General features: G+C 46.4%; 1 protein-coding gene across 1 annotated transcript in view; it reads right to left on the reverse strand.

Annotated features, from left to right (window-relative positions):
- Positions 1 to 634: 634 nt before the first annotated feature.
- Positions 635 to 2,855, reverse strand: part of LY86 (lymphocyte antigen 86) — a 77,092-nt gene continuing 74,871 nt past the window's right edge. Inside the window, exon 5 of the mRNA XM_011367043.2 lies at positions 635 to 1,673. Coding sequence (XP_011365345.1) covers positions 1,590 to 1,673 — 84 coding nt within the window. The 3' untranslated portion in view covers positions 635 to 1,589. The remainder of the gene's footprint in view (positions 1,674 to 2,855) is intronic.

Below are 2,855 nucleotides of genomic sequence, written 5' to 3' on the forward strand. Positions count from 1 at the left end.
CATACACATATTGACAAATTTTAAGAAGAGGGTGAAGAATAGGAAAGGGGACAGCTGGGTTGTGGAAATATAAAAAGTGAGCTTGTTTCCTATTCCTTGCTCTGTCTTTGGGAGACTATGATGCTGTCCTGAGCTGTTGGAACATGTGTGTGCTCAGAATCTACCCAGGACTTTTCCTAGAATAAGGATGTTTACTGAAGAGGAAGCAGTGAAATGTCTCCCTAGAAGGAATCGCAAAGGATCAGAAACTCAGTTTGCTCTTTGTGTACATAACAGTATCACTCTGTGGGTGGTCAGAGGTTTGCTCTTGAACCTGGCACACACTGGTCTTTTCTCCCAGGCATTTAGGGACAGAGACAAGGACTCTGGTGTAACTTTGTCTCTCTATAACCCAGAAAATCTTAGATGTTGGCTTTAAATTTTTGATTCACTGGGTATATACAGCTTGTTATTCTAGGTAGTTTAGTTATGTACAGAAACTAATTAATAGCAACAAATACCTTTAAACTATGGATTTTTTTCCTCTTTTAATGTTTAACAGAGTGGCACTTTTATGGATATAAAATACCTGCAAATAATAAAGTCAACCCAGTCATCTGACTTCAGCCGCTTAGTAAAAGTGACAGGGCCAGATGTTGGGCCTAGGGACACAGGAAGGAGAAAAGTGGGGAGATGGGAACAGGATGGTGAAGGGCCCACCATACGATTCTGCACATCCAGGGACAGGAGAGGATGGGGCTGCCAAAATGGCTCTCTGACAGCAGACAGGCAACCTGCTCAATATGGATGGCTCTGAAGTGTTTCTGTACATGAATGATCATATCCACTGGTTGACATGTGGCTTCCTAGTATTTCAAGGGACCGCAAGCTCCATGGAGGCAGGGACAGTGTCTGTTTTGTTGAGCACAGGGCCTGGTACACAGTGTTCAGCAGTTGTTCATTGAGTGAATTAATACATGCATTAATGAGAGCCATTATGTGCTGAGGCCAAGAATAGCCATGCTTTTGGAGATGAAGCTGTAATGAGGTTTGGTTAAGTAAGATTTCGATGTCACTCTTTATAAGGTTTCACCAGCTTCTCGTCTCTCACAGTCCAAGGATGCGGGGCTTGCCCAGAATAAGGAGAGGCACCTTTCCCTAGTGCTAATTCTGGCAGGGCTGCCATCTCCTGAACATCTTAGAACTATTTATGCTGTATCAGCCCGGGAAACTGTGTCGGGAGGAAATGACATTATAACTGCAGAACTCAGATTCTTTGAGGAACAATCGTAGGACAGCTTTCTTTATTCTGAGTAACTGAGGAAGTGCTCCTCAGGAACATCTGGTATGAGATGACCACTTAGAGAAGAAGGATGGCCCCTTGAGCCTGCTTGGTGGCTGCAAGGAGACTGCTTAGAAGTGGGTAATTTCTGGTGCTTCATTACATCTGTGGAGTCTGGGGCTAGGGCTAAAGTCAGTGGCTGCTCCTTTGGTGAGCCTTCTTGTCGAGGTTCTCTCTGTGGTCGACTGGTTCTTCTTATACAGTACAGTAGGTGCAGTTTGAGGAGCTTGGAGTTTTCATGAGACAAATTGCTGTGCTTTTGAGTTGCTCAGGAACAAATGACAGTAGCATTGGCACAGGCCACCGTGGAATAGTTTTCGTTATACAGTTTCAGCAAAACCTGGTATTCTCCCTGAAAGGGACACAGGGAAAGCATGAGGTATGGGACCAACAGAACAACCAACCATTCAATAAAAATAGTTATCGAGCACTTTCTATATGCAGGCACTGTTCTAGACACTGGGGACGAAGTAGAATCAGGCAAATTAAACCTCGCCTTGTGGAGCTATGGCCTCACTGGGAAAGACAGACAATGCAAGTCGTCACACAATGATGATACAAAGAGAACTCAAGTAGGGAAAAGGGTGGATGAGAGTGCTGGGCAGAGCAGGGTAGGGTAGGATCAGGCTAGTTGCTGGTTTGCTGTGTAAGTAGGATGGTCAAGACAAGTTCTGCTGAGAAGGTGAGCTCTGGTCAAACACCTGAAGTTAGTGTAGGAGTACACCACGCTGCTCTAGGGGTTGGCACTGATGTGTTTGAGTAACACTAAAAGGGAGAATGGGGCTTCAGGGTGCGGGAATCACAGGAGGAGGGAGAGGAGATGAGGTCAGGGATGGCCTCACTAGTCATGGTGGGGATGCCGGCTTCCACTCTGAAAAGGACACACAGATTATGAGTCTGTTTTCCTTAGCAGAGTTGTCTGATCTATGTGTTAGAACTCCTCTGGCTCTCATGTTGTAAGAGTCTGTAGTGGGAGAGGGTGGAAGCAGGAAGAGCAGGTAGGAGGCGCCTCAATAAGCCAGGTGAGAGATGGTGAAGATTTGGAGCAGATGGTAGAGATGGGAGCTGGGGTTGGATTCTGAATAGGTTTTGGAAGAAGAAGCAATATAATTTTCTGAGGAAACCCATGTGAGCGAGAGAGACAGAAATGGGTTAAGAATAACTCTGGCCTGAGCAACTGGAAGCATGAAGTGTCATTTGCTGAGAGGGAAAAGACCTCTGAGGGAGTGAAATTCAACTGTGTGAAACCCAAATGCTCTATCAGACAAAGAATTGCTGCCTTTTAGGGTTCCTTTTTGGCAACAACACACTACAGAAGAATTTGTCTGTGTTTAGCAGCTGCTACCCAGGCCTGTGTGAAACTGCAGAAAGAACCCAGGGGTTGAGCCATATCTGTTTGGCTCCCAGCTGAAGCCCTGCCCGGCCCCCACAGGCCCACGTGGTAATGTGTCTGTAGACTCAGCAGTCTGGAGAAGAAAGCTCAGAGTGAGGGGCGGCACGTAAGCAGGGCAAAGGGCCCAGGAGGGAAGGATGC

This window comes from Pteropus vampyrus, unplaced genomic scaffold (assembly GCF_000151845.1).
Source record: "Pteropus vampyrus isolate Shadow unplaced genomic scaffold, Pvam_2.0 Scaffold129, whole genome shotgun sequence".
Lineage (NCBI taxonomy): Eukaryota > Metazoa > Chordata > Mammalia > Chiroptera > Pteropodidae > Pteropus > Pteropus vampyrus.